The sequence below is a fragment of the Meleagris gallopavo genome, chromosome 1, assembly GCF_000146605.3.
Source record: "Meleagris gallopavo isolate NT-WF06-2002-E0010 breed Aviagen turkey brand Nicholas breeding stock chromosome 1, Turkey_5.1, whole genome shotgun sequence".
Classification (NCBI taxonomy): domain Eukaryota; kingdom Metazoa; phylum Chordata; class Aves; order Galliformes; family Phasianidae; genus Meleagris; species Meleagris gallopavo.
Window position 1 is genome coordinate 70,579,784 of NC_015011.2, and position 26,969 is coordinate 70,606,752.

The window sequence follows — 26,969 nt, forward strand, 5'->3', positions numbered from 1 at the left end:
TGTTATTTATGTTGTTGTCCTGAAATTTACTAAGGTTAAGAAGAATTAGAATCAGAAAACTTACATTTTTCAAGACCCAGTAAACACAATTCAAAATGCAACTGTGATCTAGTGGCTGGCAACCCTGCCATGACAGAGAGAGTTGGAACTAGATGATCTTTAAGGTCCCTTCCAATCCAAGCTATTCTATTATTCTATGATCTCTTAGTTACGGTTGCCCATATTTAAAATTCTGAATCAGAATCATTTATGATGTTGAATTGAAGGTTTTGATGTTCAATCCCAGAATTTCCGTACACAAGAGATTTCAAAAGCTTTTAGACAGAGAAAGGTAAAGAAAGTAAAACACCTAACAATTACGCACATGGGAAAAACCCTCTCTGCTTATGGCACTAAGCAGAGCTAAGATGCTGCCCACCACCAGGTAAAAATTATACAACACCCTACCTCAGCTGGATGCTTGTAAGATCTGGGATGATTGGCACTACCTGAGAAGGAGGGTGAAAAGCATAGAGGGAGGTGCTAAGAATGGAGAAGCTTGTGGAAGGGAGTGGATATAGGAGATCTTTAGTAGGGGCTACTTGCCAGTGTTATTTTTCTTTTGTGGCAGGTGTTCAGGAGAGCTCAGGCATGCTCAGCCATTGGGTTGTGTTATTCCTCTGCTGTTTGGGACAGCTTTGTGCAGGTAAGTGGTACTTAACTCAAGTCTTTTCTCTTGCTCCTCTCTTTGTATCTTTGTTTTTGTTTTTGGTTTTTTTTTTGCTTTTTCTTCAAGCTCTTTCCTAAGACCTGTGTTGAAAAAGATTTTCCAATATTATTTTGGCAACTTTCTTTTCCAGATCAGAGCATGAAACCTCAGCTTGCAGCCCCCCAGCTTGCAATAAACAATCCCACTCTCACTACAGTTGCCTTAGAGAAACCTTTCTGTACGTTCGATAGCTCACTACATCCAAACAAATCTTATGCCATCTACTTGTATGTAATGAAAAGTTCAGGTAAGTATCAAGCATTATTTCATCTCTAGAAATTAACTACATTATATGGCCATTGCATGCTATTCTTCAGAATTTGATGGGAGCAAGTATCAGTGGAAGAAAACAGAAAAAAAGGAAGCTGTAAGTTACATGTAAGCTTGACCTCTGGTCTCCGTTTTCTTCTAAGGTCTTACTATAAAATAGCTATAGGAATTCCATGGGACTGATTAAAGCTGTGTAAGCTGACTCTCTGTAGGTGTGGAACAGCACTATCAGTTATAAATAGTTTGCCCTGATCTTGCTAATGAACCCAAGTGGATCAAAATCTGATACTTTCTCTAAACGTGAATACCTTGAATAAAAACCCCAAGTCCTCTAAGTAAATATGCTGAGAGAAGATGGGTAACCTCTGCTGTTTGTTTTATAGTTAAGGTTGCATAGACCTAATTTATTTGTAACTAAGACAAGTTACGCTCATCTTGTGAGCAAAGATGCCCGGCACTTGGGTTCATTTGTAAAATTAATTTCATCATTGCTTGGCAATGAATCATTGCTGGCCATGACCAAGAGCTTCCTTCACTGCTTCCTGCTGTTCTGGCCGACTATACAGACTGCCAGCTAGAGATGCTCCTTAAGCTGACAGGAATGAATGACTTTATAACATATTATTGCTCCCAAATGCCATCTGCAGCTTCCTTTTTTGAGGAGAGTTCTTGTGGGGTGGGAGGGAGGAACAGGTCAACAGCTCAAAAAGGCTAAAACTTGCACTGCTGAGTAATGCTATTTTGGAAAAACGAGTTTTCTTCATTGCCTTGGACTGGTTGAAACCTTAACCAGACACACTGTCTGATACAGCTACCAGTGCAATTATGAATGTGCTGCCTTTTGAGATTGTTCCCAGTAATGAAGTACACCTCTTTGTCTGTCTAAAACAGATTGCAAGTACATTATGTGTATATAAAAGGCTACAATGACCTGAAAGCAGTTATAACTGCAAATATGCATCTGGATCTGACATTTTGTGTTAGAAAAGACATCAGCCACCCTGTCTCCTATGGATTCTGTGGGAAAAGCTTTCTAGAGATGGATGAATCTCGACAGAAGAGGTTTCATAAAGAAAAACCTCTTCTGCTGCTTTTAAAACAGGCAGATGCAGACTTGTTTCTTGGCAGAAGTGGAAGGAATTCTGTTTGGATTTTTTTATGGTCTGCAGAAAAGCACATTGTCTCACTCTTGGTTGCACTTTTGAGCAGGGAGAGGCGAAATTTTATATAATTTGATTTTCTAAACACCTTATGTTCAGCTCTGCTGGCAAGGAAATGCATTGTGAAATACACAACAAAACTAAGTGCCTAGTAAATTTCTGAAGAACGAATGTAACCTTTAGGTCTACTCTTGCTAATGACACTATCAGACTTGATCTACCTAATAAATTTAAAAAGCAAACAAAAAAAACTGCTTAGAGAATAGCTCACCACAGCCATGCTGAGGGTTACTGAAAGAGGACACTGGGAGAGCAGGGAGACCTAGGTATAATTATTCGCATTTAGGGAAGACAGCCCCAATAGCTCATGTCATGGCTAGTCTTCACTTTCATGTTCTTGACACTGTTCAAATAACTTGAGCACTGTCTCTGAAGCCAGATTTTGAACCCTTATCTTTCAAAACAAACTTAATTTTGCATTGTATCATACCTAAAAACTTCTCATGGTCAAACAGTTTCAAGAACTCTGCTCCAGGAGCACAGCAGAATGCTTGCGAACTTAAGTAGTTCCCAGTACACTGCAGCTGCAGAAAAACTGGCAATCCTTCAGCGCTGACAGCACTGAACAATTGGAAAGATCTCTCAGATTAAATTAACTCTCAGTTGCAGAGCTTGGGAGCATCTCTTGACACTTGTGCTTTGGCTTTGCAATAGGAAAAATGTGAGAGTTGGAACTGAACTTTTTAAACGATGCTGTAGAGTTGGGTGCAGATGTATAGTTGGCTTGAAGACATGAAGACTTTCAGACTTTCTGTCATGTCATCTGGAAGCATTAGCATGCCTGGCTGGTCAGGAATGCAGATACTGCATCTGCTCATGTATTTCCTACACACTGGTCTGCATATTGTGATGTTCTGGGAGGTGCTATTGTATGACTGAGGTCTCAGGGTTTCTGCTCCACTAGACAGCTTTGTGGCTCTATAGAAACTGCCTTGGCAGTAATATCAAATCAGAAGTGGCAGAACTTCTGGATGCTTTTTGGAGCCACATGAGGTAGGGGTGAAAAACAGTCTTTGCCATCACGGTCTGTCAAATCCTTGAAAAGAGGAAATGAGGAAAAAGGAGATTCCTTGAAAAGAGGAAATTTGGGAGGGTTGTAATGAAAAATATTGCCTGAGATACGTTGTATATGCTTCCTGGTTTCTAAGGAACAAATGTAAATAGCTTTGACAACAGATGAAGAGGAAGCAGTAGGATCACCACACAGACTGTTAGCAGATATTTGGCTTCAGGTGTTTTGGGGAAGAAGAGCAAGTTGTCAACTAAACAAAAGATAAAGGGAAAAGACTGCACTAGTTCTAACAGCCTTGTTAAAAACCACCTCTCCTGCAGCAAGCACAATAAGCTCTGTGGTAACTGACAGCAAAAACAAGCCACTCGACAGCACATTCCAGCAAACACTTGGGGGAAATCTTGGACCTTACAAGGCTGCTTCATTCGATGTACCCAACTGTGTGTCACCCCCCAAGCTTGCTGATGCAGGTGACATCAACAAAGTTTCCGATGTCCTGAAACAATACCTCTTCAGAGTTGGGGACGATGGGACTTGTTTGTATGACCCAAACTTCCTAGACGTCTGCAACCCACCTCTTGCACCAGACACAACATACAGGTATAACTCTTATTTCTTACAAGGTGATTGCTGCTCTTAAAACTCAATTAAGAATGAAAATCTACTCTCTAGAGTTCCCTTTTGATAGTATGATGTGAATTATCAGTACCTAACTGGAGGCTGAAATGCAACATTGCAAGGACAGTTACGAAGAAGGCTTGACTTTGGTCTACCACCCTGCAGATCGTGCCCTATGGTGCTCTTGCAAGGGTGAGCTCTATTGGGTTAAATCCATGGGTCAACAGGAAAACTCATGTGTGAACTTCTGGATCTATACCTAAATTGGAGCAGATGATTTAGGGACAGTATCTGACCAGAAACTGATGGAAGAAGTTTGAAGAATGAAGTTGAGAATATTCACCATGTATTTTGTGTTAGAGGGGTCTGCCAAATAGCAGACATGAGTTTGGCCCTGCTTGATTTGTTTTGATGGGATTCTGGGAAGCCAAAGTTTTCTGCAACGTCCTGCTCCAGGAAGGTCTCAATGTAATTGGAGACATCGCAGTAAGGGCCAGGCAGCTAGCAGGCTTGTCCAGCCCCTGCTGTCTGTTGAAACAAACCATCTGGGGAGCATGAGCACACTCACTGCTGTTACCCAAGATACTGGGTTTTGCTGTTATCTGCTATTTAAAAGCTGTAGTAAAGATGGCAGCCATATGAAGCTGTATCTTCTGTAGAAACTTTTGCTTCTGAAACAAAATACTCTGGGATCTTTTGAGAAAACTGTCTACCCTCCTCTGTCTCCAGGTATTTATTAAGACTCAAACTATTGTAGAATGGAAACTGAATTCCTTTGTCAAGTATTTTGTTGGCCTGTTTTTTCAATGCTTTTCCTATCAAAGAAAGTGCCAAAGGTTTCTGTTGTTGGACAAAATCTTTGACTTCCATATGGAAATCAAAACCACTTGCTGCTCTAAATAGTGAGGCTTTTCATAAGGGAATAGCAAACTGGGAAAAACTAGTTTTGGAAAGCTAATACCTGCCAAGGCTCATAAAAATGGAGTGCAAACTCTACATGTCATAGCACAGAACATTTCTTCTATTAATACTATTTGTTCCTTATAAGGTCTCTGAAAATAGTTATCTTTCACTGTTTCTGCCTAATGCTTCAACCAGAAACTGGAGTCTGAGTAGCTAATCTACAAAAGGAAGCTCAAATTTTGAAATACCTAATTTAATGCTCTCTTCCCCACAGGTTTAAATACGTGTTGGTTGATAACATTGAAGGTATCGTGAAAGACCAAACTCTTTGGTCTGATCCAATCAAAACCAGAAAAGGTAAGTAGTTTTGCTCAGGTCTTCTGAAGTAGCTTTGTTTGCCTTAGGACATTACTGATTTCCTAATGAGCATTGTCTAGTATTTTTCTACAGCTTTCATAATTCTGTCAGCCTTTCAGTACTGGAGTAGCAAATATGAGATAATGGTCTGCTTCTTTTGTGTACTTTAAAACTTTGATAAAATTTGTGCATGTGATTGCAGACTTGATGCCTGTTCATGTAATCAGGCGTTGCCAAAATTTCTAGGTAATACAGATATTTGTCAAGTTTATAACTTCAAAATGCTGACACTGAGTCTAAAGCTTCTTCACCATAAATCACCTAGACATCAGTTTTCCTCTCCTAAATCACCTGCTTTCCCCCATTTAGTAAGATTGTACGTAGCGAAAAAATGATTCCTAGGAACATTCTTTCCATGGTTTTCTAGCTAAACTTCCCATGAAAATTGATATTTGGCCTGGTCGAAGGAGTGGAAGCATGATCGTCATTACGTCAATTCTAAGTGTGTCAGTGTTCCTTCTGCTTGCTGGCTTGCTCGCTTCTGTGTTTTCTGCTCTTGTGTAAGTACTGCTACACCCTGCAACTTCTAGTAGTAGTACCTAATCCCCTGACAATCAGCATTCTTTCCTATGGTTCCATGCCACTGTTGCTAGTGGTGCTCGATATGACAGACCAGATGATATCCTTTCAATTTTGAACCTCTTATCAGGGGAAAAGGAAACTTTGTCAAATAATCTTCCTTACCAAGGCTAACTGAAATCAACAACTCTTGTAATCATTACGCATGCTAAAACGGTCAGACTTCAGTATGGACTGATGAAAAAAATAAAGCCTATGCATTGTTTTACAGCTTTCCATCTATGTAGAATTTGGAAACTGTCTTAGGGGGTTTATGCCTTCATAGTGATCATATAGTGTTTTAATTAATGCCTGCTTGATTTTAATTGATTCAGCTCTTCCACAGAATAAATAAATTACCATTTTGAATTAATAACTGAGGTTTTATGGTGCTGTATAACTGAACAAGTCCATGCATGTTCTCAGCTCTTCCATACCTCCCGCCCCAGGAAATCAGCAAGGCCAAACTGATTTCCAAATTGGGGAATGAACTAAATTTCAGAAACAGTGGGTTTCAGGGATGTTGAAACCTCATTATTTCACTTGAAAGTGATGGCAGAACTCTGTATTCAGTCAGTTCTGTCAAGCTCTTGGATTAAAAATGTGGAAAGCAAAAATTGCACTGGCACATCATAAACAAATAATAAACAATGATTATTTAAAAAAAATAATCTGTAGGCTTCTCTGATACTAAATGTTGTAAGTAGCAATTGGCCTTTGCAAAATATACTGACAATAGGCTCCACTCAGTATTGGAACTTACTGAATTCTTTCCCATGACCACTAGGGAATCAGAAGATCCTTCTGCAGAGACAAAGGACACATCTGGGACTACTCAACAGAGTGAACTGAGACCACAGCTGAGCTCTGAGTGAACAGTCAGGTTCAAGTGAATTCTGGAAATAAAGCTAAAAATGTGCCATGCTCTGCAGAACTGACTCTTCTACCAAGCACTGGCCCCCTGCTACAATATGCAACCAACTGGGCCTGTACAACACAAACAAAAAAAGGACTGTTTTTTAAGTCTTACAGTGGATGATATCCTGTCTTGTCCTAATAAAATTTTACTTAGGTGATTGCCTTTTATAGCACACGTCATGTGCCTGTTCTGAAGATGAAGGTTTGTGAGATCCTTCAGCTTCAACATTCCAATGATAAGTTGTCTAGCACACACTCACATGTGGAGTAAACATTACAGCAGACATGATCTGCTTCTCATGTTCAGATGAATATGACATAGCCATTGGAGTTTCAGCCTTTCTCTATATAGAATCTGCTGAAGAATTAAAGAAAAACTGACTGCTTTAGAAAAAAATGTTGTAAGACAAACGTAGGGATTGAAAGGTGGACAGTAAACAGGGTCTTCCTTCCTCAACATTTTAGTGACTATTTGTCATGCCTTCAATTTTTTCTCTTCTTTCCAGAAAGGAAGAAACTAAGTTCCAATTACCCTGCACATAGCAGAGTAATCCTGACCTCGTATGCTTAATTATCCTCAAATTGTTTTGCAGAAATGGTAGCTAATAAAATTGCTTCAGATTTCTTCAGAGCTAAGTATAATTGTTTATGGACTGGTAAAGGTGTTATACGGCTTTGATGGAAAAGCATAAGTATGTTCACAGCTATCAGGCTTAGCCTCACTTTCTGCCTTTTCTTTATCTTAGGCAGCAGCGTCTTCACATTTTACTATCTATTCTGGTGGGGGGCTTAGAGATGACTCTTTGTGTTATGATTTATTGGTGATTAAAAATAAATCTTTGCACCAGGTTTAAGTTATGTACTGCTTTTTTTCTTTTTTTTTTTCCCCACTAATACCAACTTGCAACAGGTTTGTCTCCATAAATGATTAATAAGGATTCATCTTCAGAGTCCTCTTCTGTATGTATGAGCAACTGTTCTACTGTAATTACTGGTGATGAGCAAAAAGCTCTCACTAGTTATTACTGATGTTCTCCTAGTTTATTATTACATTAGATTAAACTGTCAGGGTAACTGCTCTTTTTTGACACGTGCCTTCTGGCTAGAAATGGATACTCAAGTACCAGGAATAGTTTGGGTTTTCTTGTTTCTTTCTATATTTAAATTGGTGTCTTGCTGCTCTAAACACCATTCTGAGGTACTTTCCCATTCATGTATTGAATCAAGGGACATCTGGAGAAAATTGCACATCTACAACTCATACTGTCATGTTGAAAATTAGAGTGTATGAGAGATCCTTGTACTGTTCGTCTCCCTTATAAGCCCAAACAAGTACTTTGTTTTCAGAAGGCTGTAACTCCTTGCTCTGACCCATTTGAAGAATTGGCTAACAGTAGGATCATTAAAATGAATGAAGCCAAGTAAGTTTCCTTTCAACTGCAGGCAGTAAAAGCATTATATTGGAAGCCATATCAGTTAATTTTATTACTGAAATAACTTCTTAATTTTTTTAAGAAAAGTTGCATGAGACTGTCAGCACCTACAGCTATCATTTAAAACTAGAATAATCCAGTTTTGTTTTCTGCCAGTATCTTTTCAGACATTCACATCAAGCAGTTTATGTCACCCAACAAAAAACTGGTTTTATTCAGTTTAATGCCTTTAGTAGGTCTAGGGGAATAGCTTGCTTTCGTTTTTATGCTTCCCTTGCATCTTTCCTTCAAAAGATTTTCACTTTGCCTGATTTCTTTATGAAAATTTTTAGAATGGATGCTAGTTTTTTCCTCCCTCACTACTTAACTGGAATTAATTCTGTCTCAGACACTCCTATATTAGCATTCATACATGCTCTGGATTATTTTTACTTAAGATTTTCAAAACTTTTCCAGTGTTCAGAAAGTCTTTGGCAAAAGAATTCCGCCTTCTTAAAGCTCCAGATCTTATGACATTTCTTCCTCCTCAAAGAGAATGAAAAGAAAGAGAAACTCTAACATGGTTCAGTTCTTATCAGAATTTCCTCTTGAAAACATGAAAATAACATGACTAAGACTACTTTTTATGAAACTCCAGTTTTAGGCAGGAAGAACTGTGCTTGGAACAGCCTCAGATTTTCACAAGTTAATGTATGTCAAGTGCCTATTTGTTTTACTGTGAACCATATTTCAGGACTGTGCAAAGATAAAATGGCAGACAAGATGAATACCAGAACAGAATCCCAATTAATTTTGCCTCTCTATGTGGTATTTTCATTAATCTAAATACTGACTTTTCCCCTCTGCTTTTGTCTCCTCACTGAAGAGACAATATGAAAATTTCTGTTTGGATCCTATCAGAAGTATGTCCTGACTTTCATCCTGGTCACACAGAAAAAGCATAAGGTATCAATTATTACTAGCATTTCTTATGTATGCCGGTTTAAGAAAGAGAAAGGTTGAGGGACACTGATTTTGAAAGGACTGCAAAAAAAGACCACATCAAGCTTTTTCAGGAGTTGTAACCAAATCTGGCTCCATTTTTGCTCAAATATGATATAGATAAAACAAAAGGATGTTTTCCAACACTTACATATGTTTTCATTAGAAATATCAACAGAAATGAAATGAAATGGTTGTCTAGGTACTGTAGCTGTTAACATTTCTAGGTTGAGCTTAAGTTCTGTCAATATTGCACATAATGACTGTGAACAAGCTGAACTTGGAAAGCTCTGAGACTTTGACCATACCTGCTGTTCTGCACAGAGGTGAATGTAATCCTAATGGATTTAGGTTACCCATAGTTTTGAACTCCATTTCTGGTATCTTTTATTTGGTTCCTGGTACTTCTCTGGGTCAAGTTATGTAGAAAAATTAGTGCAAGGAAGCAGTTACGGTACACATTTTCAGCTGTACTCTAGGTTGAGATTTAAATGATGGACAAATTACATTAAATTATGTTTGCATCACTTATCCCAGTATGCTCTCTGCTGAGGTCCCAGCAGAAATGTTGCCTTAAACTTGCTAGCAGATGGACTGACTGCACTGAGATTCTGTACAATTGAAAGCTGAAGTTCTGCTATCTTGCATTCCTCAGTGGGTTTGTTGTCTCATCCCTGTTAGGCTGTAAATTCCCCAGGATAAAGACTATCTTTGGGTAAACATACCAGCACTCTATATTGCTATTTCGCAACTGGATATATTGCAATGCACAACTATAATGCTAATATTGACAGCAAGTATAGATACTCCAGGATAGAGTTCTGCCTTTGCAGAACATAAATATCTAGGAGTTTACATGGTGAAGGCACCACTTTATCCTGTGACATTACCACAGAATCACAGAATGGATCTAGTCAAATCCTCCAGTTATGGGCTACATCAAGCTGTTCAAAGCCCCATCCAGCCATCCTTTAAACACTTCCAATGTTCTTTTTGATTGCAAACCATAGCATGTCATCTACTCTCATTCAATTCCTCAACATACAGCATCAATATTTGCACATAATGCTTCGTTTGCACACCTCAAGTCCTAGACAAGTTTTAGTAGTGGTGATGAAAATCAAACACCCTAGGCCTGTCTTTTCTGTAGAAATGTTTCCAATATCACAGTCAGTATTAGAAAACTGAGGTTATTTGCTATCTATCCTTCCTCAGGCCTTCTAAAGTAACAAATACTCCAGGAAAGATGACTTATTTTCTCTAAACAAAGTCAATGGTCATTATCTGCATTATTGCTATATCTTTATTGATATAAAGAGTCTGTAAGTCTCCCTAAAAACTTCAGTGTCTCGTATACAGAAAAAACTACTTCTATATAGGATGGATTTTGCTGCATCATTGTCTCATGGACTGAATCTTAACAATCTCTCACGTGTGCTAGAGTAAACTGAAAGAATATAAATCTAGTCAGAATATAAATCTAGTCAGAAGGTATTGTTCCTCATATCTAAATGATAACGACTCATTATATTCATGCAATAGCCTTAATTCCAGATAATATTCTCAATCCCTTCTTTACATAATCGTGCACAATATTTGGAAAAGAAAAAATGGATGTAACACCAACAGAAGAATACTACTGCTCTGCCCTACAAACTGTACAAACTCAGCTCAAGCTTCCTCCATTGACAAAGAAGTTACTGAAAATTATATGCATCAGCATCTTCTCTTTTCTTTTTTCCATATCTTCCTTGATTTTTATTTACTGTACTTATTTATTTGGAAGTAAATCTGTCCCTCTTTCCAATGATGCAAACTCAACCTCTCAAATGTTTGATAAGCTAGGCTACCTCCCCCTTGTGCCTTGGAATAGAGAGAGCTGTTCAGGTTAGACGGTGTCTCCAAATATCCCTTTGTTACTTTGCCATTTGGGTTTTATAACATAATACACACCATACTGCTATTTTGGAGTGTTGCAAATGGATGTTGTAACTGAAAAATTGAAATGCAGAGGATGAGCAAATGGTAATAATCAGTTTAATATACTGTAGCAGTTCCTAAATACCTAGTTCTGTGTGTCTGTTGGTTCTGATTATTTAGTTTAATGTTTCTTATTTTTTATTTTAGATAGTCTGGATACATTCAGCTATAAGATATATTGATCTTTCAAACTGCGTCATAAAAGCACATCTGCTGAAGAATGAGAAAGGAATAAGAATATAATCATTAAGGAATAAGAATAAATCTTTATAAGTCTGGTACTTTACTAATAATGGTATTTTTATTTTGCCTGAATACAGGAACTTCTTTCTTCCAAGGTAGCTTGTAAAAGTATGTATGGAATAAGGATGTGCTGCAGTCTAAGTGTTTTGCCTAGCTCAGGCAGAATTTAGCAGTGTATATCTGAAGGCTCAAGAGCCCTTGGAAGAGTTTTCCTCATATTTCCCTGATGAAAGAAGGTAAAAAGGATGGTTGTTTACAATATCCAGTTCCACATCAGCAGCTTCAAGACTAAAAGTTTATACACAAGTACACAAGTGTGTATAGGTTTGCCACTTCTGTTCACCTGAATAGCTTAGGACTTTAATGTGTGATAGAGATGGCATTGTAATCTAGGAGATTGATGTTTTTGAGGGCAATGCTTCATTTCCTGGTTTAGCTTAAGCTAATATTTTTAGACAAGATCTGTGAGTGTCCACATTGTTCAACTGTTATGACATTTCATTCTTGCACCTAATCATGTGATGCTTCATGGACAAAAATGAAGTACCAGCTGATTTTTCTTTTAAATACCTCTTTTTATGACTTTGAGGAATTATATATACATTCTTTGAAACATTGCAAATTCCTTCTGGATGAAAGGACTTATGTCCTTAATGGTATAAGTAACACTGGGATAGACTCTTCCACACTTGCCAGTATAATACCTGCCAAATCCACTGCCTCTCCATTTTCTCTGCATTTATACAAGCATAACTTAGCAGCAGAATGTGTTCCAGAACTGTAACCCTTTCTCAAGAAACATCCCCACTTACAAAGGTTTGAAACCTCGTGCACAGTTGGATTCAGTTTATGTTCAATTTCTTCTTCTGCCTACTGGCATTAGCACAACTGGCCATAGCCCAGCCAGATCACACCAGAGAACCAGAGCCACAGAACATCACTCTGCAGACTCACTGAAATTGTGATCTGCTCTTTGCAGCCACAGGAGAATCCCAGCGTTTATCTTAAATTTGGCATAAGGAAAAGAATTCTCAGCTTAAATGTCAGTAAAGATTCATGCATTATTGATAGTATATGAGGCAATTATAGTAGAATATGATTGAAATAACACCATGTGTTCTTATATCCTTCTCAAACCTTAGTTTAATAAGGAGTTTGAGCCTGAACATAGTTTTAAGCAAGAGGTTAGAAAACAACTTTAAATACAAAGAATTCTCACAAAAAAATATATATTGTTGTAGTCTGAAATGTGTTTTTCACAAAAGGAAAAAGGAAACTGAGATGAATATGCATACATTTCTGTTGCATTGTTGTTTTGAACACATATTGTTTGGGTTATTTTTTACATTTGTATTTTGAATGGGTGAGGGGCAGAAATAATTTTCTAACCAGCAGAAATAGAGATGGTATACTTGTTTTTATTAGATGTCCATCACATGTTTACTTGGAAAAGAATTTGCTCTAGTGATGCCTTTTACCTTTAGTATTGCATCTTTTTGTCTAGTTGCAAACAAAATTATAGCAACAAGAATGTTTATTTCTTAGACTATTCATATTCCACAAAATATCCTTCCTTTGCAGTTTACACTCAAACACCATCAAAGCAGCAGTAAGACTCCTGTTTACTCTGTTAATTTTTGTGTTTGCAAGTGTTTTTTTAACTTACTGGTGCATTACCAGTCATCAATGTGGGAAGCATTACCACCTCAAAGGCATTTCTGATATTCACCATAAGTCAAGGAAATGAAAGTATTTTCCTCATTCATGACTTCTAGTAGATCATCCCTGTATGAAAAAAAGTTAGTTTAAGACTGTCCAGATTTTTGAAGACCTGGTTATAATTTGGCAGTGCTGTGAGGAATGGCTGGATTTCATATATGGTTAAAGGGAGTTTTATGAGAAATGGGCATACTCTATGAGTGACTGAAAGTCACTGCTGGGGTCATGTAGGGGAGCAGAATCTGGAAAGGTCAAGAGCACTCACCTAAGCCATCTCAATGATATTGTAAGGCCAAGATAACCTAGGAGACAGTATCAGAAATTACACATTTGGATATATGTATGGCAAAACTGGGATCAGTATGGAAAAGGGATGTTATCTAAGAAGGAGCTTAACTGAAGAAAGGGATGGATAAGAAACACAAAAAGGTAAACAGGGTATGTAAATGCTGTAACTGGGACTGTCCATAGCTCACAGGCAGCACTCTGATCATTGCAGCTTGGAGCAGGACATTAGCCATCACTGTTCTGATGTTACAACAGATCTGAAGCCTGCTTCCATAGTCAAGAGAGCTGCAGTGCCCGTTCTTCCTAGCAAAGAAACCCCCAGGAGAGACAAACGCTAGTTATCACTGTGTAGAAGCCCTTCGCTGGCCCAGCAGCTTTAGCACTATCCTAACAGAGTTCAGATTATGCCTTCCCCATGTTGAAAGGGATGGATATAACATGTGACAGCTATCTTCAGCTGGTTTCCTCCTCATGCTAATGCTCACACAGCCATTGTTTGTGTCTTGGAGAAAGAAGAATATAGCAAGGGACATTGCTTCCCCTCCTGCTTCGAGACTCTCAATGCCTATACAATAGATCTGTCACCAGCTGCCTTTTCATGCTTTGCTTTACAGTTTTATATCCTAGCTAACATACTCATAGTATAGTATAAATATTTTGTTGTGCTTCTCCAATTGCATAGTTAACACCTTTTCTATTATGCTTTTCAAGCTGTGATAGACTTGAGTCAGATCACATCTGTGCATAACTTCCCTTATGTACAAACACGTTCTGCAGAACTCCAGTGTCTTGTGTGACAGCTGCTAGGAATCTTCTTTGAATGCATTTTGATGGGAACAATAAAGTGATGACTGTCATCAGCTGTCAGGTGGGGATATTTCCACAAATAAGTCCTTGAGTCACCATCGTTTTAAAAGTACTGCATAAGCAAATGAAATAATATTTTTATGAGTTGAACTTGTTTAGAAGCCTTGACTGCTGAAAAATAAATAACCAAAAAAGAGAACTGATGATAGGAAAGCACAAGTTTTTCTGGTGGGCTAGGGTCATCTATTTGCCTAAAACAAACTTGTAGTTTCCTGATTATATTCAGCCCTTATGTAGAACCAGATATACCAAAGAATTACAGGAAGGGCTAGTCCATGGGCAGTAACTTTTAAAAACTACAACAGAACTGATAGTAACAGAGCTAGTTCATTCTTAAAACCAGAGATATTTTCTTGCTTTCCCATCACAAATTGTTATCTGAACACTCAACTCCCAGATAGTACAATATGACTAGTATTTGCATTGTTTTGCATGTTGGACCATTTTAAGTCCAAATGCTATCTAAAATGTAATGCATCATGTTTAAAAAGCACTCCCTTTTGCCAAATATCACAAATAATACCAAATTCCAGTCTTCCTTATGATAAATGGCTTTAGACCAGACTCTTAAAATGTCTTGAATGCAGAGTGATAAATAGCCTCAATTTAAATGGGTAACCTAAAAATGGAAGCATATGTACAAATTTAGAGTAGGTTTGAAAGTAAAAATAAACATTTCATAATTGGATAAGAAATAGTGCCAAGATTAAACAAATTTCTGTTTACAAAATGGTAAATTGAATCCTGTGGCAAGCTTTGATCTAGGTACTTCAATCAGCAGATGCCACATGGACCTATTCTGCTTAGTCTTCCTCTATTAAAACAATATTTATTATTGTTTGGACTGAAGTGATTATAGATTATAGATTAAAAATAATGCAGAGCTAATGAATCAAACAAATATAATATTTTAATTTCAGTGGACTCTAATATCTGATGTACTATTTGCTCTTAATTTGGTCCAGAGTTAATTTCTTTGTTTTGGATGAAGAAGCTACAGTTAAGTTTTTACACAGGTTGGTCTTTAAGGTGTTTGGATAATCTGTCTGCTAGACTCATTAATAGTCTTTAGTTTATCCAACCTTGCACTGAACAGATATCCAGTGAAGAAACCTTTTTCAAAATTTCTACCATTCTATTGCATCTCACATTGTGTCTATGTATGGATGTGTGGATGTATATCATATCCAAGAGGCAGTATTGTTTTTTGCAGGATCCCTGGCTCCATCTCTGCTGGTAAGTAGAAGAGATCACAGCTCTTTTTCTGGCCTTGTGGGCAAGAGACATAGCATCACTCACTTCCGTTTTCTCTGTATTTTTAAATTTAAATAAACCTGCTCAATAATTTAGAGTTGCACCTGAGCACGTATATTAAACTGAGCTGTGAATTCTTGAAATCCTGTGAATGTAGACTTACAAGAAAAGCCCTTGTTTTTTGTCATAAGTGCACGTTCACACTGTGGGGGATGATTCTGGTCATCTGTGAAGCACTGCTGTTTTGTGCAAGACAATCAGAGTGTTTAGTAAAATAGTGATTTAAAAGCAGTATATTCTGGCTGGTAGCATCTGCCATAGCATAAAGCTTGGCAGAGGTGTGGGTGAAGCAGAAGTTGGCTATTATTACATCTCAGGGAGGGCTGTAGTACATGGAGTTACATCAGGATGGCAGCCAGTCATTAGTGGGGTTTCCCAGGGCTTCATATTAATTTTCTTTAATGTTTTTATAAATGACTTGGATGTAGGACTACAAGGTGTTTTGAGCAAGTTTGCTGACAATACTAAAGTGGGAGGAGCTGTTGACGCTGTCAAGGGTGAAGAAGATTTTCAGAAAGATTTAGACAAATTAGAGAGCTGGGCAATCACCAATCATATGCTGTTTTCAAGATTAAATGCCAGGTTTTGCACTTAAGAAGGGGCAACCCTGGCTACACATACAGACTGGTGGATGAGATGCTGGAGAGCAGGCCTAATGAAAGGGATGTGGGAGTCTTGGTTGATATCAAGTTGAATATGAGTCCACAGCGTGCCCAAGCAGCCAGGAAGGCCAACTGTATCTTGCAGTGCACTAAGCAAGGCATTGCTAGATGTGCAAGGGTAATAATTGTCCTGCTCTATGCTGTACTCACCTTGAGTACAGTCTGCTGCTTTGGGTGCCAATGTATAAAAAGGACATAAAACTGTTAGTGTCCAAAGGAGGGCTGCAAAAATGGTGAAGGGTGAAGGGGAAGACCTATGAGGAGCTGCTGAAGTTCCTTGGTTTGTTCAGCCCAGAGCAGAGGAGGCTGAGGAGAGGCCTCATGGCAGCTTGCAGCTCCTTGATTGCACTTGTTCATATAGATATATCCTAACATCACGATAGTTTATATTTCTATATTATCTACAGGATAAGAGAAGCTAATATATTTCATTTCAAGCAGATGAACTGGTTTTGGACCCGGGGATGCTGAGTGGAAGAAGGCACTATAACACTTCTCAGTCTGCAAAAACATTGATAATTCCAAATATTGCCTTGAAAGTTTCTAACTGTCACCTTGTTACTTTTCCTCTTCAGCACTTTTAGATGATAATTGCTTACTTGGAACACTTTCAAATAAATCATATACAACATCTAACCATGTCTAACTCTCCTAGATACTAAAAAAATTCACTAGAGAAGTGTAAAAGATTCTCAGCTAACATGGAAATGTGCAGACAGGTGAGTTCATATACATAAGATTTAAGTTACATGTGTCCAAACTGTATAGAACATTTTGTGTGGTGCACAAAACACAGTAGATCTTGGGTATATATTTGAATTGGGAGGGGTGGCCAGCAGGGACAGGGAGGTGACTGTCCCTCTCTACTCTGCTCTGGTGAGGCCCCATCTGAAGTAATGTGTCCTGGTCTGGAGCCTCCAGTATAAGAAAGACAGGAAGCTGTTGGAGAGGGTCCAGAGAAGAGCCACTAAGATGATCAGGGAACTGGAGCACCTCTCCTATGAGGACAGGCTGAGGGAGCTGGGCTTGTTCAGCCTGGAGAAAAGAAGGCTGTGGGGTGACCTCATTGCAGTATTTCAGTAACATAAGGGAGCCTCCAAACAGGAGGGGAATCAACTCTTTGAAAGGGTAGATAACAGCAGGACAAGGGGAAATGGTTTTAAGTTGATGGAGGGAAGATTTAGGTTGGATGTCAAAGGGAAGTTCTTTACTATGAGAGTGGTGAGGTGCTGAAACAGGCTGTCCAGAGAGGTTGTGGATGCCCCGTCCCTGGAGGTGTTCAAGGCCAGGTTGGATGGGGCCCTGGGCAGCCTGGTCAAGTATTGAATGGGGAGGTTGGTGGCCCTGCATGTGGCAGGGGGGACTGGAGATTCATGATCCTTGAGGTCCCTTCCAATCCTGGCAATTCTGTGATTCTATGTGATTCTGTGATTCTGTGAATTCCATACAGATGTTTTTAAATATGATCAAGTGGATATTTTTAAAGTTATAAAATATGTCTCTAATTAGTGGTAAAATGTCCATTAGCTTGCATGGATCGAAGACTTCATTTTTCTTTTTCTCCAGGTTTTCTTTCCTGCATATGAAAAGTCTTGGGGTATTTTCTTTGTTAATTTTTGGAAAGTCTGTATACTATACAAGGAGAGAGAAGTGCACCTGGCCTTCTTACAACTGAGTTATCTCAATCCAGGGCTCATTTCAATAGCTTTATCAGAGTTAGCAGTTAATAAATAACACAAGAGTATCAAGTCTCAATATTTACTAATAACCTGGATGGTAGTATGTAGTATGCTCTCAGCAAGTTTGTGGACTGCACTAAATTGAGATGAGCAATCAATACACTGAGGTGCAGAACTATCTACTATTTTGTCGGACTATCCCTCTACTGCCATCTATTACATGGTAACAAAGTTACCATGTGGAGGCATTCAAGGCCAGGTTGGATGTGGCTCTGGGCAGCCTAGTCTGGTGGTTGGTGACCCTGTACATAGCAGAGGGGTTGAAACTAGATAACCATTGTGATTCTTTTCAACCCAGGCCGTTCTATGATTCTATGATTCTGTGAATCTATTGTTTTCCCTAACCTTGCTCTTAGAAAATGCTGAATTGTTTAAGTGAATTTTCTGGAGTATTTTCTACCTCTTGAAAAGTGTCAGTCAGCGTGGTTAGACATCGGGAATATCACAAAATATCTAAAAACGAAGTTCTTTAATGGGAAGTGATCGGAAAACTTCATTATCAATGCTTATAAGAAGGTAGCCCACAGAACAGAGACATGATAGGAATTCCAGATTATTTGTGAAGAAACTTCTGCCAGATATACAGTGGAATATTTAACCTGATGCCTATTTTCATATGGTCAGTAGTGATGTAGAGATAGCATGCAGTATGAACTGAAAATGCATGTGTTTCTGGTGTACGTGAGAGAGATTGGTGCATGCATCTCTACTTAAAAACTTAATTTAGTTGTCTGTCATCCAAAAATTTAAAAGGTGTTCTAAAAATCTCCCAGAACCTACTGCTTCTGGGAGTGAATCCAGGACTTGCGGGGTGAGTGCCCTGGGCACATTGTAACTGAGACAATATACACAGATTCCTCTGCAGATGATTCATTCTGAGTATAGATAAGGCTTTGGAAGTAATGACTTAAATATTCCATTTCGGCAAAAATGGTGCATAAAACTGGGAACGTGCCAGGCATATGCACTGCTCCAAGGTTTCAAATACAGTGGGGAAATAGAAAGGGACTATATGAGCTAGAAGTAACAAAATGCATGATACTAATATATTTTTATTCCTCAGGAGAAGTATCTTGATTAATATAAAGGGAATCCTGCAATCCATTTACGATTTTTGTGATACACTATATCCATACTAATAACAAGATAATACATGTACAACTGTTTGCAAAAATCAGCCTTTTCCACGTGTGGGATCTGGAGCTTTCCTCAGTTGTATAGCAAAGTTTCTCTGGTGCCATATGATGAAGCGTTTGGCTGCTTTACCCAGATGAACTTTGGGCCAGATTTGCTCTCTGTTTCTGGAAGAGATAGCACAGTGAGGTCTTGTTTTTACAAGAGAGGAGCTCTTAAATGTTGCACAATGCAAACAAGGGCAAAAGTATGTACACAAGTACTTTAACTCTCAATAGGCTTATTTTTTATGTATTTTATGTATTTTAATGGTTCCTAGGAATCATAACTGCAAACTCGAGCAATAATAGCTCCATTTAGAAATGAACTCTGTGCAAAATTTTATGATTTCTGTGACATTTTATGCATAGCTTGGCATAATGTCCTGGAGATGAGTCATCTGTCACATGGTAGTTAGAGAAGAGTAACTTACCATGTGATATAATACTTCAGAGGATGCCTTCTTTATTGGATGAGGGCTGCTCTGTAAATGATGCCTCCAATTTTATTATATTGGCCCATTACATCAAATGCAGATGTCTGCAGTACAGCAACAGAGGTTGAACTTTCCTGTCAATATTCCACTATGTTTTGTTATTGTGTGACAGATGGCAGCAGAGGGGTAGGCTGACAAAATGGCATCTGACATGGAAATGTATACAAAGCAAAGGTGTGTCAATGAATTACTCCACGCAGAAAAAAAATGGCATCCACTGACATTCACTGATGCTTTCTGAATGTTTATGGAAACCAAACAGTGAATGTTAGCACAGTGAGGTGGTGGGTGGTGCATTTCAGCAGTGGCAACAGCAACAGTGGGTCACCTCCACTGGTGCAGGTTTTGACAAGTTCAGCACACAGGCTCTTGTTCATCACTAGTAAAAATGCATAGCTAAGGGTGGTGATTACGTTGAAGAATAGTGTTTTGTAGCTGAGAATTTGCTCTATGAAATAGTGTTATTGTTATCCGTGTAATAAATAGGAAATAAATAGGAAGCATTACTTTCAGAGTGACTTATGTAGTTTTTAACACTACTGCCATGACATGAGCAGGGGTGCTAATCACTAAATCAGGCACTAATTCTCTGTGGAGGGGGCCATCATCTCCAGAACAATCAAACATGCCTTGTCTCAGTCTTACAACCTGGAGGATGCCCTGCCTGTAATGACTGCCCAAAGGCAGCTGAAGATTTCACTTGATGGGATTTTCAGACAGTGGTCTTGTTTCCCTCCATAGCTAAGTGACTGCAAAGGAGGTAGGGAAACATTTTGTTTAAATGTCTCAGAAAGAGAAGAGATAATGGGAGAGGAAGAAAGAGAGGGGAGCAATATGGTGGAGTTGTAGGTAATGCCAAAGGAAAGAGCAGGAAGTGGCTCTGAACAGGATTTACTGAGCAAACAGACTAGAATTAGGCAACAGGAAGAAAGGGCAATAGAAATGTATAGTTCGAGACCACTTAAATGGGAAAAAAACATGAACTAGAGTGAAGGCAGAGGAGAAAAAGGGGTAATAGACGGATGAAGTTGTCCATATATAAAACAGGAGGGACTCTGTGACTCCATGGTCAGTGGTAAGCCTGGTTTGGCAACAACAAATCTGACAGGGGGTCAAGATGCTCAAGGAAAAGGGGTTTTTAGGACACAGGAAGCCAGAAAAGGGACAAAGAATGGAACCTCGTTGTGCTGAGAGAAAAGAATAGTTTAAGTCCTGAGGGATAAAGAAAGAGGAAATTAAATGTGACCTGGTAATAAAACTGTATTGAATATATTATCAATCAATGGCTACCCCTAAAAATTAGAGAACAGCTGTCTGGGTAAAGAAATTAGAAATTAACTAGGGAGAGTGAGGAATGTGGAAGAAACTAGAAACAAAGTTCAAGATGGCATATAGACAAGACAACAAGAGGTTAGCAGGAGCAGAACAGAGGTGATGTTGCATGGACAAAATCAGCAATACAGAATATAAAACACTTCTTTATAAATCCTGAACAAGAACCCAGGATTCCTGAATCTTACCATTCCTCTGCAGTCCCCTGGTTATCTGTGAAACCTACAAGAAGAAATCACCATCTGTCACAAGTGTCTCAAATTTTAGGTACCGACTTCTATCCCCACCAATGCAACTCAGTTTCTGACTATTTAACAATACAGCTAAAATACTGACTTGAACTTATAAACCCAACAGATTCTTTCTAAATCTAATCACTGTGTTTCTGTATAAAATCATGGAACAGATCAAACACATGGACAGGAGGTATCCAATTAAAATTGCTGGAGGAAGTTATTTGACCAAGTTGCAAGCATTAATACAGGGCAGTTAAATTTGTGTCATCAGAATAGTTTATTGTTCTTTCCTTTCTTTAATTGTATTTGAGAGCTGGTGACATATTCTAGAACTTACAGGAGTACCTCTGGCCAACAAATTCTATGTATATTAATTTCATATTATCATATTATTGGATAGAATTCTTTGCCCAAATACTAATTTCTGTAACCTGTGCTATGTAAGAACATAACCACAAAGGATGGCTGCAGACTGAATTCGATTTTTCTCTGATTGTTAACAGCTGTGTATTACTACAACATACTCCAATGCCTTTCCAGGAAATAGTTCTTGGATGCCTGTATTTAGAACTATTCACTATAAATGTTAATCAGATGAATATCTGCGGTGTATGAACACTTATGCAGATAGTGAATATTTTCTTTTTTATTTCTGCAGGTCTTTTGTTAGATAATTTTTTAACAGCTTTTTAGTTTGCCGAGAAGTTAAAGAATGAAACATATAAGGCAATAGATTTTTGTACTGAGACTCAAGAAAAGCATTAGTCATAATGTTGGTTCATTTCAAGATGCCAAATCAAGTCTTAAATTTGAGTGTATTACTTATAGGGTCTCATTGTACAGGATTTCTTCTTGCTCAAGCATATTGTGGAGTGCAGTGCAAGTATTTGCTCTAACTAGCAGATGAGAAGATACTGAATGAAAATGAACAATGAGTCTGAACAAGCTTGAAATCCTAGAAAATTCCTGTTACTCAAACCTTTTAACTCTCTTATCTTCACACACATTTACAAAGGAAAAAAAAAAAAAGAAAAGAAAAAAAAAAGAAGAAGAAACAAAACAACAAAACAACAGAGTATAATTACCCAGGTGAACCTTTCTGGATTGTCTCACAAGGAAGATTTTCAGCCTGGAACATATTGCATAGGTAAATTGGCTTTGATATTCTTTTATTATGTTTTTCTTTTCTACTTCCAAGATTCATCATAAGGGAAGTAGCAGGAGAAGACTGACATGTATTAGAAAGCTAGCCTTTAACCACAAATGAACTAATCACGACTGCATTAACAGAGGAAAACTAATTCTAATTATATTGTTTCTTACTAAAAATAGGAATGGGGAATTCTGGAGTGAGTCATGTTGCAATATGACTGAATATTGGAGTTCATAACTTCCAGAATAAATCTAGTAAATTTAGTGAAAGAAAGGTATGGGAATACAAGAAAGACTATTCAGAGCAGCAGCTATGAAGCAAGATAAACAGCATGAGAAAGCAAGGCTGAGAATCAAGGACATCTCTAGAAGAAGAGAAAAGCAAAAGGAACAGCCTATGGCTCTGACTGGATGAGCACCTGTATGCACGGTTAAGGGGTGTTAAGGGGTGGAATACTTTGTTGACATGTAAAGAATGATGGGAAAGTGGTAAGGGAAGATGGGAAAGCCAAAAAAAGGAAACTTGTGAATGTATATAAGTTATGTGAGCACCTGGGGGATAAATGATTTGGATCGTTTACATCTGAGTCTGTGCCTCATTGCCACAGAAAGGTGGAATATGTTTAGATTATGAAGCCTTTTGTGCCTCATTGGAGACTTGGAACCAGCAAAAAAATAAATAAATAAAAAATGTTTCTTACAGAAATTTCTTTCTCTGTTACATTCAAGTGAAATTTTAAATCTCAAAAGTTGCCTAGTAGCTTTTTGATTTTTCTGTAGAAACTAGGACCTTCACATTATACCTTTTCAAGGTATATAATTTGTTAATTACCTATTTCTCAAATGGCTAAAGCAGAGACCTGAAGACATTGCCGTTATAATCTTCCTCATATGTCTTGCTTTAGTGTTACAGTATCTATAGGCTCCTGCATGAAAGCCCAGGTTCTCAAAGAAAAGAATGAGAGAGAACCCAAACATCCCTGAACCCTCGGCCTGGATCTGCAATTCTCATTAGAATGATAGGATACTAATTAGAATGATAGGATACATTATAGCAAAACACTTCATTACAACATGGTGTTACTGGAGAAACATCAGTAAATTCTGCCCATGGAAGAACTGACTGGGAGTCAGACAGTGTGAGAGAGCTACGTGCAAGGTAATGCAGAACTTACATGAAGCTATGCTCTGTAAAGTAAAAATCGACTGTAGGGAGAACTCTGTTGGTATCTGTCACTCATCACTTAGTAATTTTAAAAGTAAACTCTAATGTGCTGTTGCAGTTACATCCTGAGTTATTTTAAAGATTATGTCACAATGCAAGTTTTGTGCATATACAGTGCTGGAAGTGAAAACTCAAAAAAACTCAAGGTTTACTTAGAAAATTCATCTCTATATTCAATCATAGTTAAACTCAAAGTGAACTGACGCTGGCTTTTGAAAACATACTCTGAATTTTTGATAGTATCTTCCTTCTTCAAAGCATTTTACAAACTATTCTGCTTTCAGAGATGACAAACTAGTAAGATCCAGCTAGCTCTGCATTAGAAAAGAGCGAGCAACTATCAGGGAGTAACTAGAAGCTCAATTGTGCATGTAGAAGGAATTTTATCTCAATCAACAAGGGCATGCAGGTTTTCTGTTATGAAGTAAATTAAGATATGAATTTGTTGATCTGTTAAAGATGCTTTTCAATAAGCTCAATAAATTATCATTGTGAGTTTTGTTGTTTTCTTTTCAACCATGAGGATCTGGCGTATATATTGTAGAATTTACTCTATCAAAACTTATTGAACAGCTCAAAAATCAGACTCAGTGCCTCCTTTAGCCAAAACCAACCAGCTGCACTGTTTATCCTGATTACTTCACTTTAATTGGTATTCACAGAGGTAGCAATAAAGCCCAAAATAAATCACAGAATGAATATTTTTTTTGTACACTTGGATAAACATATGGATTTAGTATAATGTGGGAGATTAATCTGAGGTTGAATCAAGTGGTAAGCTTCTACAGTTATTTAATTTAAAATGTGTTCTGCCTATCCCTGAGTTTCTCACTTGCAGCAACAGTACACACCTTTCCTTGTTGCTTCTTGAAAGAAATTGCTTTCTATTTCAAAGTTTACATTTCAACACATTTTACCATTCTCTTCTCAGTATGGCTTTTGCTACTGAGCTTTTTTCTCCCAGTTTTCTAGCAAAATTATTTGCTTGTCTCTGTCATACACAGCTTGAATTATAATAAGAAAATGTAATTAAAAATGTAACGAAAAAATACACTGTTGCTGATTGTTGTAGATTTGGAAAATTATACTAATCCTTTTTAATTTTTTAATCACTTTGTGTGACTATGTTTGGATGTTATTTGGTTAGAAAATATTAATATTCCTCACCCTTAGTGACTTCTGCAACTCCTTGTGAGCAAATCTAGAGCTTACGTAATTTGTTACTGTTGTGATTACTGTTGTTTTTGAATAAGTTATTGTTGTCTGAGAATGTAAAAGGGGCAAGACGTACTGGGAAAAAGTAATAACATTTATGAAAGAAAAAAAAAAAAAGATATGAGGGCTTTTCTATTTTCTCTCAGTTTAAATTTAATCCGAAACAAAGAAAATTAGGTATCATAAGACGAGGGGTTGTGACCTTGAGTCAACTCAGGAAAATATTTAGCAAGCCTTTGTGACTCTATCTACAGCTGTAAAAATATTCAGAGATATTTATCAAATTATTTAGTAATACATTCCAACTGTACTGCAAGGCAGTGTCAAACTGTATTCCAAGCACAAAAATGCTGGTTTTTCACCGGGGCTTCAGAGCATAATATCACTGGCTCTTTTAAAACAGAACAGGCTTGACTTTCAGGCGTACTGAACCCAAAATACCAGCATGTTAAATTGCCTTTTGGACTGAGTGACCACAGTGAATGGTGAAAGGCAAAAGAGATGGAAGTACTGCAGGGCTTCTCTTAACTCACTCAGTCTTGAAATTTCAGGTGCCTCATTCTTGCTTCTCCCTTTCTGTTCTCTATGATCCTATCCTTCATCTTCCTTATGACTATGAATATGAATCTCCACATTGTTTTTTAAGATTTTCTGGGGACACTGTGATGTAGTAATATAAAAAATGACAAAGTGAGAAGTGATGTCTAAGGAAGATTACATGTATAGTTCACAAGGACACAGTGCTCTTATGTAAACTAGGAGTTAATAAAGCCAGTGGGCTGAATACAACTGTACTTGTAAAAGTATCACAGGATATGGAGTGAAAACCTTTTTTTGTTCCAGCTGTAAAACTGGCTGTCTTTATCAAAATTCTTCTTAAAACTATGCCAGAATGTCAATACAACTGACATTTAATAGACAAAAGAGAATGCTTGTATACATGCATACAACACTTCTGGATCCTGACTGTACACCAAAACATGGGACTACAGGAAAAAAACAAAATCATCTACAGCCTATGCTTAGGAAGCTTATGCCAATAAGCATTTCAGAAGTCTGTTACCCAGAACATGGTATCATGTTATCCAGAAGAAATTAAAATCAGGCAACGTCACATTTTCAAAAGTTTTACAGCTGGAACTGGGGTAGCAGTTCTTGCTGAAAGCACCCCTAGTTGCAATGTGCCTTTGCTCATCTTGGGTTTTCCTTACATATCTGAGCCCTCTCAGGACATGGCCTAATTGAACACAAAGCACTGCAAATAAACCTGGAAACTGCTCCTAGAAAATAGAATAGAACTGAGGTAAATGTTATTGATCAAATACTATAATAAACCACGGTGAAGGAACTTGAGCTTTTAGACTTTGCCTTTAAGAGAATTAAAAAAAAAAAGTAATTTGAAGAGGATGAGGGCTGTAGCTATTGGCTTTCAAACGTGACTAGATAAAGCAGGCTATCTGTGTCTGAATAACACGCTGTTTTGCTGTCCCTGCAGACAGTGCATGCCACCTGCTGTTAGCACATCCCAATGCTATGCTCAGATCAGCTCAAATCGCTCGACCCTACCCATGGATGCATCCACTGATAGTAATTAAATGGTGTCTTTTCTTCCTTTTCTTTCTGTGTTGTTTTCTCACCAGTCTAACTTTACCATTTTTAATAGTTGTATGGTCTGTGATTTCAATTGCACAACGCCATTAATCTTCAAGGTTACCCCTACTCCCCTTTCTGTAACTGCAGTAGACTGCTAATCTATATTTTTGCCTTTAAAGTGTTTCTGGGATTTTTAGAGGCGTGCAAACATTGCGCAGCTCCGTTTTAGGAGTGAAGAGAAGTACAGGAGCGTCTCACACTTTGCCAACATCCCCTGGCATACATGGGAGCGGCTCTGTGGAATTCAGGTGCCTCTCTCACCTGACGGCTCTGACTGACTGACTGCCTTTCGTTTAAGGAGAAAACGTGTTGCAGCAACAACAGCAGGAGGGAGTGACGAGGGGAGCAGTTCATAGCAGAGGACGGAGGCTCCGGTTAGGGGCAGCACCCGCTCCACTGCGCTTTCTCAGGGAGGACACCGTCTGCTGCGGAACACCGCACAAGGGGCGGCCGTTTCCCAGCAGGCGGGGAAAGCTAAGGAAGAAGCAATGGGAGACCTCTGCCCTGAGGTAACGCACTGGGCGGGGCCGCGCGAGGGGCGCTATGGCGGCGGGAGGCGGGGCAGCTGGGCGCTGCCCGCAGCAGGTGGCTCGGGGC

General features: G+C 38.3%; 1 protein-coding gene and 1 long non-coding RNA gene across 3 annotated transcripts; one reads left to right on the forward strand and one right to left on the reverse strand.

Moving 5' to 3' along the window:
* The first annotated feature begins 546 nt into the window (after window positions 1–546).
* Window positions 547–7,350, forward strand: UPK3A (uroplakin 3A). Of its 2 annotated transcripts, XM_010716442.3 has the most exons (6): window positions 550–685; window positions 840–995; window positions 3,571–3,850; window positions 5,046–5,128; window positions 5,556–5,688; window positions 6,534–7,350. In XM_010716442.3, exons 1-6 carry the CDS (start codon window positions 631–633, stop codon window positions 6,619–6,621), a joined length of 795 nt encoding a protein of 264 aa, XP_010714744.1. In that variant the 5' UTR covers window positions 550–630; the 3' UTR covers window positions 6,622–7,350. The 2 variants fall into 2 exon arrangements, with proteins under 2 accessions (XP_010714748.1, XP_010714744.1); XM_010716446.3 differs by lacking the exon at window positions 5,556–5,688 and having other exon boundaries at window positions 547–685.
* Window positions 7,351–18,200: 10,850 nt separating this feature from the next.
* On the reverse strand, window positions 18,201–26,918 carry LOC109368631. The gene is made up of 3 exons (XR_002116865.2): window positions 26,634–26,918; window positions 21,080–21,113; window positions 18,201–19,191 (listed from the first exon to the last, which is right to left on the reverse strand). It is a non-coding gene; the product is annotated as an uncharacterized LOC109368631 (long non-coding RNA).
* Window positions 26,919–26,969: the final 51 nt, after the last annotated feature.

Excerpts from the sequence above, each read along its gene's own strand:
- UPK3A (XM_010716442.3), top strand. The coding sequence starts at position 631 with ATGCTCAGCCATTGGGTTGTGTTATTCCTCTGCTGTTTGGGACAGCTT. Across the intron at positions 686-839 it reads TTTGGGACAGCTTTGTGCAG|ATCAGAGCATGAAACCTCAG; the intron begins GTAAGTGGTACT and ends TTTCTTTTCCAG. Across the intron at positions 5,689-6,533 it reads TCTGTGTTTTCTGCTCTTGT|GGAATCAGAAGATCCTTCTG; the intron begins GTAAGTACTGCT and ends CATGACCACTAG.